This window comes from Culex pipiens, chromosome 3, assembly GCF_016801865.2.
Source record: "Culex pipiens pallens isolate TS chromosome 3, TS_CPP_V2, whole genome shotgun sequence".
Classification (NCBI taxonomy): Eukaryota; Metazoa; Arthropoda; class Insecta; order Diptera; family Culicidae; genus Culex; species Culex pipiens.
Window position 1 is genome coordinate 134731986 of NC_068939.1, and position 16894 is coordinate 134748879.

The 16894-nt window shown below is 40.5% G+C and overlaps 1 protein-coding gene across 2 annotated transcripts in view; it reads left to right on the forward strand.

Annotated features, from left to right (window-relative positions):
• LOC120422099 (diacylglycerol kinase eta) overlaps positions 1–16682 on the forward strand; it is a 123132-nt gene extending 106450 nt beyond the window's left edge. Inside the window, exons 6-13 of one of the 2 annotated variants that reach the window (XM_052709787.1) lie at positions 687–832; positions 7151–7426; positions 7484–7609; positions 7854–8074; positions 8648–9429; positions 9499–11386; positions 11450–11883; positions 15493–16682. In XM_052709787.1, coding sequence (XP_052565747.1) covers positions 687–832; positions 7151–7426; positions 7484–7609; positions 7854–8074; positions 8648–9429; positions 9499–11386; positions 11450–11883; positions 15493–16035 — 4416 coding nt within the window. In that variant the 3' untranslated portion in view covers positions 16036–16682. Of the gene's footprint in view, positions 1–686; positions 833–7150; positions 7427–7483; positions 7610–7853; positions 8075–8647; positions 11387–11449; positions 11884–15492 lie in introns of both variants that reach the window. The other variant, XM_039585453.2, reaches the window with a different exon arrangement.
• The last annotated feature ends 212 nt before the right edge of the window (positions 16683–16894 follow it).

Below are 16894 nucleotides of genomic sequence, written 5' to 3' on the forward strand. Positions count from 1 at the left end.
AATTAATTTTAAAAAACAAGAAGAATGAAGCCACATTAGAAAATAAATGCCAACGCAATTTATCCTGGGCCACACCTTTACCCATGCCTAGACATATTGCGTCTAAGCTTCGACATGGAATGACAAGAAGAAAAAAAAAGTTCCGTGCAAAACCCGTAATCAGTCGGCGGATTTATCGTGTGGAAAAAATTAATGACCTCAGAACAAAAATGCTGCTGCGTAGGTTAAGGACGTTTGGGGCCGTACCTTACAACCAACCAATCCTCATACGTCATCTCGTCTGAAAAGCATTTTGTTTCCTTTTCTGTTCGATGTAACAAACGAAGTGAAGAAGGTTGTGCTTTCTTTTACGAGCACGTTTGAGTAGGGTTAGTTGGGTTTTTTTTTAAATCTTGAAATTAGATTCATATTTTTGAAGAACTTTTGCTAACAAACAAAAAATCGAATTGAATTTAATAGAAAACAATTTGATTGAACCCAATAAAAAATGACACAAAAAAAAACATAATTTTCCCCAACAGTCAGGCTAAGTCGAGTCGAGTCGCGACCGTGAACGGATGAAGGATTTATTGGGATATAGGAGACTACCTTTTTCTACGTCAAATTAATGGCAATGTTGATTCATTTCCGTTCTGTTTACGCTCAACGATTTTTATTTTGTTTGTTCTTCTTGCCCCTCCCTTTAGAAACAATGCCAGATAGCAGTGCTTCCACTGGGCACCGGAAACGACCTGGCCCGGGTGCTGGGCTGGGGCAGCTCCTGCGACGACGATGCCCACCTGCCGCAGCTGCTCGAGCGCTACGAAAAGTCCAGCACCAAGATGCTGGACAGGTGAGTAGTATACCTCACACGATTGTTTGTTTTTTTAAATATATTATCATTTAAACTCCATACCATTGAGATAGGGCGTCCAAATTTCTCGGGTTTAGATTTTCCCGGAAAACGGGAAAAATATTGTTTGAATCCCGGGAATTCCCGGTATCCCGGGTTATTTTTTGAAAAATTCATAAAATCTATGGTTTTTATTATATTTGTTATGTTTTTCAAGCTTAAAATCATAGAATTACCCAATACCATTTTTTGTGATAATCTAATCTTCAATCGAAAGATCGAGAAATTAAAAATTGATTTTTTGTTGGTATTGGTGTGCCATGGATTTGAAATGAATCACGATTTTTAATCCAATGTGATTTAAATTAAATAATTCTACACAGTAAAAAAAACATGGTAAAATTACATCTAAAAAGGGGTACATCTTTTATGTCAGAAAAAAGCTTTAATTTTACCTCTAATAATGTTTAAATTTACATCTGGCAGACGCTAGGAAAAAATATCTGTAATCCTAAAAAAATATCAAACCGGCGATAGTTATATCTAGCTTTTACTAAGTCCGCGCCCCAACCCGCACGGCCAACTCGCCGCTGTGAAAACTAAATTATCAAAGCCAATGTAGCTCTATGTGCTCCGTACATTGTATACTGTATTTACTGCATATACGGTACATAGAGATACATCGGCTTTGATCATCAAGTTTTCACAGCGGCGAGTTGGCCGTGCGGGTTGGGGCGCGGACTTTGTAAGCTAGATATAACTATCGCCGGTTTGATATTTTTTAGGATAACTGATATTTTTTCCTAGCGTCTGCCAGATGTAAATTTACACATCATTAGAGGTAAAATTAAAGCTTTTTTCTGACATAAAAGATGTACCCCTTTTTACATGTAATTTTACCATGTTTTTTTTTACTGTGTATTATATAATATTAATATTTTTTGTTTCGTTTTGTTTTATATGACATGACAAGGAAAGATTTAAAAAAACTTTGAAATTGTAAAGCAAGGAGGAAACGACAACAAATAAAAGGATACAAATCAATGTAATATTTAAGATAAGTTTAGAATTTCACGTTTTATATAAAACATATTTTACAAATTATCTTCAAATCTCTACAAATCAACTGGGGAAAATTGGGACTACAGTACAGAAGATTTTAGAGAAATAAATTTGGAGATCGAAGAACTGATTTTGTTGTTCTGTTCCAGTTTAACCGAAATCAATAAAAAAAATCAAACATTATGCAAAAAATTTACTTGAACATCTGTTTTAATTCGTTAAATTTGACCTGATTTGCCCAAGATGAATAATATGATTAAAAATGATTAAATATTGTTTTTCAAATTTAATTTCATAAATATACGTAACCCAGTCTTCTAAAAAATAAAATAAAATTACATTGAAAACATTTAAAAGCCATTTTGCGGATCTGTAAACTAAAATTTTAACAATTTCCCTAATAAGCCAAATTAATGCTGAATAGGGTCCTAAAGCCCTTTGTCGATTTTTATGTATAACGGTAAAAAACATGATCAAAAACCATTTCTGATCACTTTTTTCGTTTTAATGCAAAAAAATAAATTGACTAGACAACATTTTTCTGATGGATTAACTAAGGTCCCCTTAGAACGAGCTGTCAAGTAAGACCTTTTTTGGTCAAGAAGGGCCACGAAATCAATTTTTTAAAATTGCTTTAAAAAACAATTTCAAATACTTTAAGGTCGTACGAAAGGCCATTGTACTCAGAAAAATAAGCGTAATCGTTGTGATTAACACTCAAACGCTCGGGTAGTCATTTGACCCATTTGTCATTTGATTTTCTTAAAAAATTCATAACTTTTGGTAGAATTGACCAATTTAGATGCTTCTGGTTGCAAAAGATCCAGATTTGTCTATATTTTTAACTGTCAGATGGGGGACAAATATGGTCCACTTTTACCGGAGATATTCCGGATTCCGTTGGGGTACCTCAGCCCTCCTATGGGTCATTCCACCTGAAGTGTGCAAGAAAAAATGCAAATTTGAAAATTACCATCTCCGATTCTGCTCAAATTTGGCAGAGCTGTTGAGACTATCAAAACATGCAAAAATCCCGAATTTCATCCAAATCGGACCACCCCCTCCATTTTCGTACCCTCCCAAAAAATCGACTTTTTGGCGATTTTCGAGCGAAACCCCTATCTTCAAACGGCGATTGCTCAGGAACCACAAATCTTAGAGGGTCAGGTTAGACTCAATTTTGAAGGAAATTGGACGTAGAATCCATTTCCGGGAGCAAAATTTGGATTAACATTTTGTTCTACCTGAATTGCGCAATTGAAAACTTTAAATGGTCGTATCTCAAAACAGCCCTGTTTATTTTTTGAATTTGACCTCCCCATCGTATTTCCCGTCCAATTTTACATAAGAATCACTTATCGACAGAAAGGAATATGTTTCGTTCCAGAGATATCGAATTTTAAAGTTTTGAGTATTTCAGATTACCTAAATTAGCTACACTCGCCGCATATGCTAGAAGCACTCGGGCGCGCTGATGAATAATTACTACCTGGTTTCATTGTCATTGAACCATCTTAAGTAAAATTTGAACTTTTAATATTAATTTGCAAATGCTACAGAGTTTTTACAATACAATTTTCAACAATTTATCATTATTTATCTATAATTTTTATTTTTTCCTAATTCCTCATTTCATCCCACTTTATCAAATTATTTCTATTACTTCATCTTTTATTTGAAGCGAGTACAAATATAGAGCTGGCTGATGAAGATAAAATAATTCTCATGGGTTCTAGAGCTTTTGCCATGTGCGGTAGCAAAATAGTGCCATTCAGCAAAACCCCCAATATTTTCCATGAAAGATTGATCATATTAAACCGAATTTTTATATTGTGATCCAGTTTCATCTGAATAATTGATAATAATTGATGATTTTTTTCAATTCTGGTACATATTATTATTATTATTATTTATTTATTGAAATAAGATTTCATCCCAATTAATCATTAGCAAATTAGGCAAAAAATGTAGGAAACTGCTGTATAAATCTTAAATAAAAAAAATAGTATACGGTGAATTTATTTGCTAGCCCACAGGACAGAGCAAAAACAACACGCAATATAGGGCAGAATGGAATTCCCGCTGAGCTAGCAGGAAATTGAAATTGATCTTGTAAGTAACACTTAAGAAAAAGTGGACGATACATTATCGTGTTAAAAATTATGAATCAGCATGAATAAAACTCTCGTGAAGCATGATTAAGGAGGAGGATTTCAGGAAAGTATAAAACTGAAAAATGTAAGAAAATCACAAATACTAATCAGATTTATTATCTGATTAAGATCAAATTAAGTGGTGTTGATCGACACCGTCCGAACAATTTTTCTTTTTTTTTTGTCAATCATTTCGAAATCTTGGAAGACGATACAGCTGCTGTCCACATGTATCAGAAGGATATGGTTTAGTTTTTGAAATTAAATGTACCAGAATTATTCATTATTCATCAATTATTCAGATGAAACTGGCACACAATATAAAAATCGGATTAATATGATCATGCTCAATCTTTCAATCCGTAAGGCAGATTTTGGAGTTTATTGCTGAATGGCACTTTTTTGCTACCGCACATGGCAAAAGCTCTAGAACCCATGATAATTATTTCATCTACTACATCCAGCTCTACATTTGTTCTTGCTTCAAATAAAAGAAATAATTTGATAAAGTGGGAAGAAATGAGGAATTAGGAAAAATATGAAAACAATAGAAAAATGTTATTTTTTTTAATTGTGTTGTAAAAACGTTGTAGCATTTGCAAATAAATATTAAAAGTTCAAATTTTACCTAATATGGTTCAATGACACTGAGATCAGGAAAAACAGTGCATTCAAAATTACCCAATAAATATTCCTTAAACAAAAAATAGATTGTTCAAGGGTTGATGAGTTCAAAATCATATAAAATTTTAAAAATAATTCATCTTACAGAACACCAGGTAGTAATTATTGATCAGCACGACTGAGTGCTTCTAGCATATGCGGCGAGTGTAGCTAATTTAGGTAATTTCAAATACTCAAAACTTTAAAATTCGATATCTCTGGAACGAAACATATTCCTTTCTGTCGATAAGTGATTCTTATGTAAAATTGGACGGGGAATACGATGGTGAGGTCAAATTTGAAAAATAAACAGGGCTTTTTTGAGATACCGCCATTTAAAGTTTTCAATTGCGCAATACAGGTAGAAAAAATATGTTAATCCAAATTGATCACGGAAATGGATTCTACGTCCAATTTCCTTCAACATTGAGTCTAATACCGACCCTCTAAGATTTGTGGTTCCTGAGCAATCGCCGTTTGAAGATAGGGGTTTCGCTCGAAAATCGCCAAAAAGTCGATTTTTTGGGAGGGTACAAAACAAGAGGGGGAGGTCCGATTTGGATGAAATTCGGGATTTTTGTATGTTTTGATAGTCTCAACAGCTCTGCCAAATTTGAGCAGAATCGGAGATGGTAATTTTCAAATGCTGTTCCGCTTCAGGTGGAATGACCCCTATATGGATATTTGGTTAATATAACAATCAATTTTGCACCGAAAAATTTCGGAAATGATACAAAACTTCAAGGAATCATCCTAATACATCATCCTGCTAATATAATTTACATGGTTATGTCCTACGGGGCACCGGAGCCGGTTCCAGTTGGGCACCAATCGACATCAGCTCAATGAACCGTTTCTTGTTGTAACCTGTTCCGGTGCCCGAAGGTCTTGAGCATGGCATGTATCTATGCAGGATGATGTATTAGAATGATGCTTTGAAGTTTTGCATCATTTCCGGCATTGTTCTGTGAAAAGGTTTTTGTTCTATTGACCAAAAACCCATATAGGAGGGCCGAGGTACCCCAACGGAATCCGGAATATCTCCGGTAAAAGTGGACCATATTTGTCCCCCATCTGACAGTTAAAAATATAGACAAATCTGGATCTTTTGCAACCGGAAGCATCCAAATTGGTCAATTCTACCAAAAGTTATGAATTTTTTAAGAAAAAAAATAGGGGTCAAATGACTACCCGAGCGTTTGAGTGTTAAAAATATCACTAATTTAAGCTTAATTTTAGGACTGAATTATTTTTTTTTTTGAATAGTTTTGTTATTTTTTCTTAGAAGTCCTATGTAAAATCTACAACTTTGACAGAATTAAATTTTTGCAAGGATTTTTGAATATTTAATAGCCTTTTTGTGTATATGGACAGCTGCCAAAATTGTATGGAGACTTCTGTGGACGAGCTAGAGATGCAAAATGTTACCTTTTGTTTTAAAAAGGTACACACAAAGTTTCATCCAAATAAAAAAAATACAAAAAATAAATTTGCAGAAAGTTTGCTCATTCTCGGACAGTTCATTTTTCAATTTTAATTTTTTATATGTATGTCAAATATTTGAATTAATTCTCCATGCGAAGAATGTATTTAAATGAAATCATAGGAAAAAATCCTTAAAAAAATAAACGTCGTTCCCTAAATGTATAATTTAAATTTTTTAAAGTGTGTAGTGATACAAAAATTGCAAGTTTTATAATTTATTAAAAAAGTATCCAATTACTAATCTATGTTTTTTCAATTACTATTTCTATTTGCATTATTTTTTATGCTCCTGGGGAAAAGTTAAACTTAAAATAAAAATTGCATTGATCTTAACTTAGATTAGTTGGGAATCATTTTGGACTTAACTTAAATTTGGATGTCTTAGTTCCGCAAAGCTTTATTTGGTAGTATATCATTAGTCCAGTTTTAAAATATTTGTGGTTTTGTTCAAACAATATTTCATTTTACACATTTCAATATTTGACACTTTTCTCCCTAAAAAATTTAAATGCAAAATTGAGCAAAAATGCTTTGTTGAAAATATTCTCACTTGACTATCAATTAGTCTTTCTATATGTTAATCATAAATTGTTCTAGTTGAACTGTCATAGTAGTCGTGAAAAAAGATCTTTTCATACAAATACGGCTTCTTTAAAACGCTAATAACTCGTCAGGGTTAACACGGATCGTTTTGCGCTCTTCGACAATGTTGTTTGTCATCAAATTTTACGTAAAAATTTCACACTTGACACTTTTCGTGGAATTTTGATTTTTTTTTTGTTTTCTCTATACATTTTTGCGATTTTTTTCTATACAAACTTCAACGATCATTAGCGAACCTTAAACCTTAACCGATATGGCTCATAATTGGCACAGTAACTTGTTCTTAACTAAAAATCGAAAATTATTTATAGTATGTTAACACGCAAATTTCCGTTCCCTTTTGCCCGCCCAGATGGAGCGTGATGGTGTACGAGCGGGACATTGGCGTGGTGCAGCCGCCGACGACGCGCACCCCCAAGACGTCCATCTCGCACCACCCGGACCCGGTGCTGTTCCAGTACGAGGACGACGCCCTCTGCCACCTGCAGTCAATTGTGACCAACGAGGACACCGCGACGATGCTCGCGTCGACCCGCGATCTCTGCACCACGGTCAACGACTTCATCGCTAGAGTAAGAGAGAACAGCTCCGACGAAGAGCAATTAAGCATCAAATGTGATATTTTAAGGTGAGTCGGCCAAGTCGTGCAAATGAATTGAAAGTAATTTTATGCCTTCAATTTCAGACAAAAACTAGGTATGTTATTAGATACTCTGAAGGAGGAAGAAGCTGGTCTTCATGGTGACGATGAATTATTTCGAACGCTGAAAGAAATTGCTCAAAAAAGTGCCTCAGAAAGACCAATAGATACGTGAGTTTCACCCTTAAGCGGTGTATGCACATCGGAAGGAACCGGTCAAGAAAAATTTCAAATGGGCAGAGGCGGCAGCGAAAGCAAGCCAGAGAGGGTGAAGAAACGCCCCAAGAAAACGCTCCCTCTCCTTTGTTCTGCTGTTCGTAAAGCTGTTTCTTGACCCCTTTCCTTCCGATCTCCATACTAGCCTTTAAAGTTGACCGTTCATCACATTTAACATAACCTCATCATCTTTTTCCAGCGATTTCTCTTCGCATAGAAAAACGATAGAAAAGAACGAAAAGGACAAGCTGAACTGCAAGGAACGCACGAGCCGGATTGACCGCCGCTCCGAGAAGGAGGCGGTCCTGTGCCGGGCCAACAGCCTCAAGCGCGCCATCCACGATGTGCTCAAGTTCAGCGAAACGAGCGGCCTGTACATTCCGCCGAAGCGGCTCTCGGTTCCGGTCATCAACACGCGGGGTGAGTAGTTTGCTTCAATGAAAGAGCGTGACGCAATCGCCATTTTGTTGAACGTGGCATGAGACGCCATTTTGGACGCCAAATTGTCATGGAATTATTAGTTTGTAAAGACGAAAGACCTCCCGACATCAGGCGCGAAAGCAAAAGCAGTGTTGCCTGCTTCCAAGATATTTGACTTCTATTTATTTCAGCACCTCAAAAATCATCGAAGCTACAAACTCAGACTCTTATTTCAACTCAGACTTCCATACAAGGTTGTAAAATTAGCTGACAAGTCCGACATTCCAAAAATACCGACCTTAACTCCGACTATGACTTGTTCTAACAGGTTCTAATATATCTTGGCTGATGCACGAAGTGATTTGTTTACCTTTTTTGATACCCTCCGCAAACGTCAAAGCAAACAAAATTGCTGCCGGATCTTTTCCGGGGGAGATCCGGAAGAAGATCCGGCAGCAATTTGTATTGATTTGACGTTTGTTGAGGGTGCCGACAAGTTTGATTATGTTCTGCTTGCAAAAGACAATAACTAACTGTCCTCCTCCCGTCCTCGTCTTTTGCTCCCCCCCACAGAGACCTCCCCGGGCGGTTCGCCGAATCTGGCGACGGGCGGGCAGCAGCCTCCACTGTCACCGTCGGTGTCCGCCACGCGCCTCACATGCATATCACCGCTGCCGGATCTGCGCCGGGACTCGATGGACGAGCACTTTCTGAGCAACGTGAACCTGCCGGTGCCGAAGCAGTTCGCGGACGGAGGCAGCCGGCGCAGCTCGGGCATCCCGGAAAACTACCGCATCTCGAGCATCGAGGAGCTGGAGGAGAACAGCGTCCACACGGAGCGGTTGGCACGAGCGGTCGAGCAGCTGGAGAACATCGAAGAGCACACGGACAATCAGGGCAAGGACGACAAGGACGATACGTTGAATCAAAAATCTTCGACCACAACAACGTCGGACTCGCAGTCGACGACGGCACCGTACGACTTTTCGTTCGAGTCCGACACCAAGACGGTCCGGTACGACCTGGATGCGAACAGCGCCTTCGAGCGGCTCGGCTTCAAACCGTTCAAGAAGGCCCTCGAGCAGCATCAGCACCAGTTGCAACAGCAGCAGACAAAGACTGAGTCGGCGTACCTGCAGTTTCAGCCGATCGAGGTGTACGAACGGAATCTGTACCGTAACCAGCTGCAACAGCAACAGCAACGCACCGCACGAGCGTCCCTCCCCGGCAACGAAGCCACACTGAAGGTGTCCAACACGCTGCAGGTTCCAAACATTTCCATACCGACGCTGGAGAAACCGCCGGAGAACATGTACTTTAGCGAAAACATAACCATCATCGACACGGACATGTCGGTAGGTTACCACCGCCGGAATTCCCAGCCCGCGCTGCCGGTTGCAAAAACATTTGGACTTTTATTTCAGGAGCGTTCCTCGTCGGAAGACGTCCCGGGCGAAGCGAGTGACGTTCTGTCCGCGATCAGCAACGAAGAGTGCAGCGTGACGTCGGAAATCCTGGACCGGCAGTCGGAGAACAACTCGCAAATTCATATCGCCGATCTCATTCAGGACCTGGACACGGACCGGTTCAGCCACATCGATTCGCCCGAGACGAGCGACACGACCGAGGCGTTGCACGGGGAAAGTCTGATGGACGATATCAGCTCGGTGCTAGGGCAGGATCTGCTCGGTGCGCTGCAGGACAACACAATCACCGAAGACACGACGACGCTGTGCACGCTGGATCATACGAAGCGGCGGAGCTTCAAGAACAAACAGCAGCAGCAGCAACGGAAGAGCAGCGCCGAGCTGGATCCGTACGGGTTCGAGAACCGGGTGTTTGACATCGACAACCGGTGCGATGACCAGAAGGTTCGCGAGCCAAAGTACTGCAGTTTGGCCAAGTTCGTCGAGGGAAATGATATCGCGAGGAAGAGCTTCAAGAGGCCCGCCGGACGGAGTGGATTCCCGTCCAGAAGTTTGGCCAGCAGAATGCTGAACGTGCAGGAGAATGACTACGAGAATACACGAACCTTGGCGGCTAGCTTTCTGCAGGCGCACGGATCTCCGTCGGACGTATCGGCGTCCGAAACGGACACGGTACGAACGTCCGCCATCGAGTACAGGAAGCTCAGCTCGACGGCAACCAACGACGCCGACGAGGACAGCCTGTCGGAGGACGGAGGGGAAAAAGAGTCGGACCGCGAGTCTGAAGGAGCGGTGGGTGGACAGCTGGATGACGATGACGAGGAAGATGAAGACTACTACAACAAAGACCAGGACGACGGAGACGGCGAAAAGAGCTTCGAACCTTTGCCAGGGATTCCGACAATCAACGTGGTCGTCGAGCCACCGTCTCCGGCGATGAGTGACGAGCTGAGGTCGCTGCGGGTGCCGGAGATTCGACGCCACTCAAGTCACACGCCAAACATGCTGGCACCGCGCGAGATCGACATCAACCGGCGGCACTCGGGCAACAATCCGAATTTACTTGGACTGGACTCGGAGCACATCCGGTTCCTGAACTGTTCGCCGGCTGCTTCGCGGCGCATCAGCAGTGGCAGCCTGATGTTCAAGCCGGAAGCGCTCGGCAGCTCCAAGAGCAATATTTTCAGCTCCAGCTTGGGACTGTTCAACTTTGAGCGGGACGCCGAACGGAAGGAGGAAGCTAAGAAGCAAAAGGACGAAAGGGAAGAAAGAAACAAGAAGCTGCCCATTATCAACCCGTTGGTGAGGCTGCCGTCGTGGCCAAACGTCAGCAGCGGAACCGGCTTCATCTCCAAGTGTTTGATGGCCAACGCGGACACGCTTTGCGCAGCCGTCAGCCCATTGATGGATCCGGACGAAACGCTCATGGAGGGGTATCAGGAGAAGGCGGTTATGAACAACTACTTCGGTATCGGAATAGACGCCAAGATATCGCTGGATTTCCACATCAAGCGAGAGGAGCATCCGGAAAAGTGTCGATCACGCGCCAAGAACTACATGTGGTATGGCGTGCTGGGATCGAAGCAGTGGCTGCAGAAGACGTACAAAAACCTGGAGCAGAAAGTTCAACTGGAGTGTGACGGACAACGAATCCCGCTTCCGTCGCTGCAGGGAATCGTCGTGCTGAACATTCCCAGCTTCATGGGCGGAACCAATTTCTGGGGAAGCAAAAAGGAGGACGATTGCTTCCTGGAACAAAGTTTCGACGATCGCATCCTGGAGGTCGTGGCCGTGTTTGGATCGGTACAGATGGCCGCTTCCCGGCTCATCAACCTGCAGCACCATCGGATTGCGCAGTGCCAGAGCGTGCAGATCAACATTCTAGGTTCGTAAACAACATTAATCCCCCAAAAATAAACACTCTAACCACGTACTTCCAACAACACAGGTGAGGAATGCGTCCCCATCCAGGTGGACGGCGAGGCGTGGCTCCAGTCGCCCGGCATGATCCGGATCATCCACAAGAACCGCGTCCAGATGCTGTGCCGGAACCGGCTGCTGGAGGTGTCGCTCAAGAGCTGGCAGGAGAAGCAGCGCCAGCACAGCATCTCGATCGCGCGTGATCAACCCTCGACGGCATCCGAGCATCTGGTCGCGCCGTCCGAGGACATCTTCTCCGAGCGGGAAACGTACCTGCTGCTGAACTTTATCGAGTGCGCCAGCACGCTGGTCAAGTGGGTCAAGATGCTGATCATTTCGCACCCGTCGCTGCAGCCGGACCTGTACGCGGTGGCGTCCAAGACGACGGACACGCTCGAGTCGATCCACCCGGGCGGGAAGATCATCGATGGGCCGAACCTGCGGCGGCAGTTGACCGAACTGGTGAGTTATCGAAATTCTGCCAGTTTCCAGGGTCAGTGAATGACAATAGGGTCCTAAACTGCCCCTGATCGCATAAATGTCCCATATGCATTTTCATCGATTACGAGTTATTGATGCAGTTTGGTTCAAAATTGTGTGCTTTTTCGAAAGAGCCTACACAGAAAAAAATTTGTGAATTTACTCGACACGGAAAAAATGAATTACATGCAAACTCAGTTTATGTAAACTTGAGATTCGACGTAAACGGTTGAATCACACGTCAAATCATGTTTTTACGTATAATTTGTTGCAAATTTACATCAAATTGCATTTAAATTTAAATGTTTAATGACGTGCAAAAGTGTTACATCATAAATGATGTAACATTCGGAAATATTTTTTTTGTGTGTATAACATCCAGTACTTTGTTCTAGAAATCAGGAGGAAATCCAGTTTTTTCACGAAAACTTAACACGTATCCTTATGTATGGGACAAACATCAAATGCGTTTATCTCAGCTTGCAGATTTTGCATATGGGACAATTATGCGAACATGGGCAGTAAACTGCCGCTCTATTCGAGTCTGCCCCATATTTTAAAAACAGCAAGCCGAGAAAAACGCAAGTCAAATTTGTCTCGCCCATAAGGTTACGTGTTAGAATTTCTCAAAAAAGGGAATTTTCTACGGTTTTCTGGAACAAAGTACTAAAGCTTATTGGTTTTTCTGATAGTTCACATGATTTCGAAACAAACTGCATCATTAGGGTGACAATAAAAAAAATCCACGTCAGGGATACCCCCTGGTTCGATTCTTTAGGCAAAAATAAGTAAATTTGCTAATTTTGAGCCAAATCGGTTATGGTTAAGGGGTCGCTTTTTGTCGTTGAAGTTTATATGGGAAAAAATGCGAAAATGTATGGGGAAAAACATCGTCTCAGTATTTTTCTGCCAGGTGGCGCAGGTCTCACCCAAAATTGGCCAAATGGCCGATACCTGCGCCACGTGATGTCAAAATTCTGAAGCGATTTTTTTCCCCATAAATTTTCGTAATTTTTCCTATACAAACTTCAACGCTAAAAAGCGACCTCTTAAACTTAACCGATTTGGCTCAAAATAAGCAGAGTTACTATTTTTGCCTAAAGAATTGAACCAGGGGGTATCTCTTAAGATTTTTCAAAATTTTCATTTTTTTCTTGGCACCAGTAACTCAATATTGAAGAAATTACATATGCAATTTTTTAATGTATATCGGTTAAAAACATGATTACAAACCATTTCTGATCAGTTTCTTTTTATTTCAATGCAAAAAAAAAAATGACAACCCGGGCAGACGGTAATAACAAAATTCATGCCATTTCAATAACAAACACTGTTAAAATAACAGAAAATGTTATGGAATCTTCTTGAAAAATCCATTTTTGCATAAGAGTTTAATAACAGTTAATGTTATGACAACAAAATTTGTTATCGGTCTGATATTGGTTGAAAGCCAAAACAACTTGAGAATAAAATTTTTTATTATGGAAAAATAATAGGATTAGTTGTTAAATAACAAAAAATAATAACAAAGATTTGTTCGAAGAATAACTATAAAATGTTACTATTTGTTATTACAATAACAATCTAAAACAAAAAATCATAACGACGAATAACAAATCTTGCTATAAATAACATAAAGTGTTATTGGCCAAGTATTTTCAAATATCAAAAAATGTCATTCCCAAGTTTTTTCCGTCTTTTTCGATTTTCTATTTTTTCGATTAAAAAAAAAAAGGACAGAGATCGATTAAAGGTCACTTGAATGTGCGCTGCTTGTATTGGTGTGTCATTTGACTATAGGATAGCCTGTCCCATTTTGAGATCATGTCGAGGAATTTCAGGTGCTCACTTCTTAAATGATAGATTTTGATGTTAGGAACAATGCACAGTGGGCGAAATGGAACCCAAAATCGGACTTAATTGAACGCGGCTGGTTCCCTGGTATGAAAAATAGTGTTTCTTATGTAAAAAAATCCGAGTAATCGATTGGTGATGGTTTCATTCACCGCACGAAACGGCAAAGGGTCCATTTTGCCCCAATTCCCCATTTTTTACATTTTTTCTTGAAAATCGGTCTGTATTTAGAGCGGAGGCTTTATGCGGCCATCCAAAATGCACTTAACTTATGTGAAAATGTCCCAGGAATCCAGTAAAAATAACCACTTGCACCGCAAAAATCATCTAGGGTCCATTTAACCCCAATTCCGCTATAAAAGCATTTTTGGCCATTTTCAAATGTTAGGTCAGATTTTACAAATCTGAAAATATTTTTATCGTAAAGATCAGACAATTTTACATAAGAATGACGATTTGCACTTGATTGTTTGACACATTTATGTTGATATAGAAATTAAACTAAATAAAAAGATTGAAGAATCAGTTTTGGGCCAATTTTCCCAAACGCAGAATAAACTGCCTTTTACATAATTTTTATTTTTATCAACATAAATGTGTTAAACTATCAAGTGCAAATCGTCATTCTTATGTAAAATTGTCTGATCTTTACGATAAAAATATTTTCAGATTTGTAAAATCTGACCTAACATTTGAAAATGGCCAAAAATGCTTTTATAGCAGAATTGGGGTTAAATGGACCCTAGATGATTTTTGCGGTGCAAGTGGTTATTTTTACTGGATTCCTGGGACATTTTCACATAAGTTAAGTGCATTTTGGATGGCCGCATAAAGCCTCCGCTCTAAATACAGACCGATTTTCAAGAAAAAATGTAAAAAATGGGGAATTGGGGCAAAATGGACCCTTTGCCGTTTCGTGCGGTGGATGAAACCATCACCAATCGATTCCCCGGATTTTTTTACATAAGAAACACTATTTTTCATACCAGGGAACCAGCCGCGTTCAATTAAGTCCGATTTTGGGTTCCATTTCGCCCACTGTGCAATGTTTTCTTAGACAAAAAGGAATAATAAAATACTTTCTCGCCCTCCCTAATCGATTTGCTGAAAAAAGTCCCTTTTTTGAACAAATTTTCTTAAATCGCTTGGAATCAATACAAATACTGTTTCAATCTGGTGTGGTTTTAGCTTAAACGATAGATTGTTGCCCATAGATTAAGATGCACTATCAATATTTGACCAGAATTTTAGTTTTTGGCTTTTCCCAGGCTGATTTATGTCGAAAAAATTGTATTTTTTTGAAACTTTGCTCATTTAATTTAGGGTAGCCCAGTTTTCCCAACAAAACCAATGCATGCAGTTTGTAGGAAATTTCACGACGAACATTTTTCCCTCTGAGAAAATGCGATTTCGACACTCCAGTGCCGAGATATTTGAGTTTTAGTGAGAAAAAAAGTGCCAATTTTCGAAAATTCCCAGAATTCAGAAGCAAGGCCTACTAATAACACGACTTTGCAAGCATATGTCTTAAGGGGCAGGATATGCTTTCTTATAGTAATTTTGGCCGCTGAATCCGAATCTGGAATCTAATTTCATGTAAACAGTGATGTTTTGGAGCTGCGCCCTTTTGGAATGTTATTTGCGTGTTTAAATCGCTTGCAAGTTTGGTCATACTTTTCTCGGGTTTTGTTCCACTTTGATTGATGTTTACTCACAGAATTTTCCCACTTTTCACAGGTCAAAGCCGCCCGCCAGCTGTACGAAAACACGTGCGACCTGCTGCGCGAGCGCAGCCACAGCCTAATCCTGCGCGAAGATCTGGAGACGAAGCTGAGCGTATCGCTGGCCAACATGGAGATGGAGATTGGCCGGGTGAGCCTGCAGCAGACGGGCACCGGCGAAACGAAGGCCTACCTGAACGTGCTGGCGCCGAACGAGGATGGAGACCACCACCGCAAGAAGCAGAAGCCGTTCTGGCTGCGGTTCCGGGGACAGGGTGGTGGCCACCACGGGCACGGTCACCACGGCCATCACCATCAGGGTGGGGGAGGCGAGACGCGCGATGCCGTCAGCAGCTGGGGTGTGGGCGAGGTCGTCACCTGGTTGGAGGCCATGCAGCTGGCCGAGTACGTGGACAGCTTCATCAAGAACGACATCCGCGGCAAGGAACTGCTCACGTTGGCCCGGCGTGATCTGAAGGACCTGGGCGTGACCAAGGTGGGCCACGTCAAGCGGATTCTGCAAGCGATCAAGGATCTGGGCAGCGCCAGCAACGGGTAAAACAACAGCTAACGAAGCGGAAGGAGCCTAGAAGCAAATTAAGCATTATTTCTTTAATAATCATGGAACTAAAAGACTTCGTTTACTCTTATATAAGCATACATTTCCAGTCTCTTAAGTACTTTTTTTCTTACAAGAAATATGAAACAAAATCATCTACAAAAAAAAACCGTGCATGGTATAACTGATAAACAAACAAACAAAAAAAACTTTACATGAAATAAAAACATAGATAATCAAAGAAAAGGAAATGTAAACAAGGAAACAAGCATATTTAGACCCGCCAATGGTAGCGAAACTCTGAAACTAAAAAGAGAGTAGATCGATTCTCATCGAATAGAACTACTTCTATAAACATTAAAGCAAACCCATTTATGGCAACAAAATATCAATTTTACAGCAACTTAAAAGAAAACGAAAAAGCAGAGAATCGCGAGCAAACTGTTGATTGTGTGTTTTAGTTACCAGTTCTGCAACTTATTATATTAAATATATTTAGGGTAGCGGCTAAGGATGAATGTGAAAATGAATCGTTTCCCCTTCCAACTCGTTGTTCTAGTTAGCAACTAAGCGTTTAAAACTAAACATTGACGCATAAAATAAACACTGAATTAAACACTCCGAGAAAACAGTAAACAAAAACAAAAGGCAATTCTAAAACACAAAATATGTAACCGATAAAAATCGAAACTCGAAAAAAAAAAAAAAAACAGCAGAACAGTTTAGCCATTTGTGTTCCTACTTTAGTACTGTTGAGTGTCTATTGCGCTTGTGTATGAGTGAGTGAGGGTAGCAAACACTCAAGTGTTGCGGGGTGGGTGAAAGCTTACATGAAAATCATTCACAAATACTCCGACAA